Consider the following 2469-nt stretch of genomic DNA (forward strand, 5'->3'; position numbering starts at 1 on the left):
ACGTCATAACATGTTGCATAATTTCTCGAGGGGCTTGGTGCGGGGTTTTGGTATTTCGAAAAAGAATTTCGACATGGAAGAAACTGCGGAACTTCGGGTAAACAGAAGCAAGAAAATTTTGATTTTTCGGTGGTAAATTCACAGTATCCTTCTTCTCTTAAAATTTCATATCTCTTACTTATGTCTACAGCACATGTTGATGAGTTTTCGCGTCTCTGAACTTCAATCACTATTGGGTTTTGCGGGAAGGTCAAAAACGGGAAGAAAGCATGAACTTATGGGAAGAGCGCTCCAAATGTTAAAAAGTGAAGGAAACCATACCGTTAAAAGGAAATTAAGGGAATTATACGAGAGACGATGTGGCCCTGGGAAAGTCGTTGTACCACCACCTCAACCTCGACCAGTTATCCCGCAACAACAGCCAAGACCGTCGATGAATTCGGATACAACCGGTGTTCCTGTTCATCCAGATGTCAGACTTTCACATTTACCGTTCTTTGAACATATCGACGATTTAGTGAGACCCACTAGCTTAGGTAAGTGTCTTTGCTTCCGGTAACTGTTCTGAATAATATTTTTGTGCCTTGTGGGTCAACTTTTCCTAAACGGATGTGGCTTTGTAAAATATTGCAGTCAATTTGTAATTTGTTGTCATGTCGATAAAGGTTGTTTCATCAACAAGGTTCCTTAGCCTCATGCTTATAACCAAAAGTTTTAAGGCATTGACTTCATTTGACGTTTCTTTGTGGCATGCTTTTCCATAAAAATGTTTGTAAAGCCTTTAATACTCTTTCTTGTTCAAATTCATCTTGGTTCATTTTAAATTGATAGCAAGCGCGCTCCACATTGAGGGAAAGCGAAATGATAATTTCGTTACACGCGAAGCTCTGAACAGGTCGTAAACTAGTTCAAACGAAAATTAGATTTAGCCTTATCTTTATACTTCGTCTCAAGAAAGACAGCTGGTAGGACATAAATAGTTCCGCTTAAGAACTGACCCTTAAATATTCTGGATAGTGTGGATATATAGTGTTGACATGTGTCAAACCGTCAAAAAGTTCTTCTAACGTACATTGTAATTGAGGCGCCTGTGTTCTCTTTACACGTTAGCGTTTTTTTGTGTTACTTTTGTTTTTCTTAAGAGCACCACGTGTTGTGGCTGTTGGCGAGATTTAAATGATAAGGAGACCTGACATGTCTTTGTTCGAGCCATGTAAAAATCAATTGCATTTTAATAATCTATTACATCAAGAACCTCCTTTGTTGTAAATGAGAACGAAGAAGGATAATATATAGATTTAGCCAAGCCTAAAAGGGGGGCTCCTGTTTCTCGCCCCTGAAAGCAATACAGCAAACCTTGCAAAAAATAACCAACATTTGATTTTAATCAGCAATTACACACACAGCAATCTCTTTGACAACACATTTGCCGTTTTGAATGGTAATCTTTACATCCTCTGTCTTTAGTTTCATTAGAACAACAGCAAAAATTATAAGCTAATGATTAAAAAGTCAAGCATAGTAATTCGCTTACTTGACTGCAATTTTACAGTCAAAGAAAGCAACTCATGTGCAGTGGGCATCCATTTCACATAAAAAGTCCTCATTGGAAGGTATTAATTTAGTGCGGACAGTTTCCACAGTAGTGATGAATTTAGTTCCAAAATATAAAGGAACCATGGCCGAGCATAGCCCCGGGCCAGAAAACCACATGACAAACTACCCAAACAACCAAAATTTTTTAAAGTTTGCAGAAAATCACAAGTTTGAGCTTATCAAGCCATTTTTAGAAGCCTTATCTGGCCAAAAAAAAAAAAATGCCCGAAACATTGCTTACAAGTACGTTCATTGCAGAAATAATTATGTGCTAAAATTCAATTCAACGTAGGCGTTGAGAGGTCGGATGTACGTGACGAAGTAGACGGCAATGACAAGTCTTGCCAATAATGTGACTGTGCTATTGGCTTGACAGGCGACGTCGTGTGATTGTTGAAATATGGCCAAGTCTGTCAACAGGGCAGGCCCTTTTCGGTTTTACAAATAGCAAGGCAGCGAGGCATTTAAAACAAAAATAAAAAAGTAAGAGGGAACATAACCATTGTCATCAAGTGTTAAGCTTTTGTAATTTTGTCTCCTTTGGCCGTGGTTAAGTGAAGTTGTTTGCCGAACACACTTCAGTGTAAAAGCATCATAAAGGTAAACCCTACTCATCTTCTGCTAATAGCCTCATATGGCTCCTGTTGTTCTGTCGCCATTCTCTTCACTGTTGTATTTCTCTTTCTTGTTGTTCATTGCTTCTTTGTTGCTTGTATGCTCTATTCCTCACCTTTTCCACCTTGCGGCATTCGTCGTAATTTTCTCTGTTCATCCTCACTCTATTTCTTTCAGCCTCATGGCGTTCTTCTCTGGCGTTCTTCTCTTTTCCTTCCCCAGCTTCTCTCAGCCTCGTGGCTTTCTTCTCTGTCCGTG

General features: G+C 39.1%; 1 protein-coding gene across 1 annotated transcript in view; it reads left to right on the top strand.

Moving 5' to 3' along the window:
* The first annotated feature begins 45 nt into the window (after window positions 1-45).
* LOC137993174 (E3 SUMO-protein ligase PIAS3-like) overlaps window positions 46-2469 on the top strand; it is an 18142-nt gene continuing 15718 nt past the window's right edge. The window contains exons 1-2 of the mRNA XM_068838873.1: window positions 46-97; window positions 191-536. Of these exons, the coding sequence (XP_068694974.1) occupies window positions 74-97; window positions 191-536 (370 nt within the window). The 5' untranslated portion in view covers window positions 46-73. The remainder of the gene's footprint in view (window positions 98-190; window positions 537-2469) is intronic.

The sequence above is a fragment of the Montipora foliosa genome, chromosome 2 (genome assembly GCF_036669935.1).
Source record: "Montipora foliosa isolate CH-2021 chromosome 2, ASM3666993v2, whole genome shotgun sequence".
Lineage (NCBI taxonomy): Eukaryota > Metazoa > Cnidaria > Anthozoa > Scleractinia > Acroporidae > Montipora > Montipora foliosa.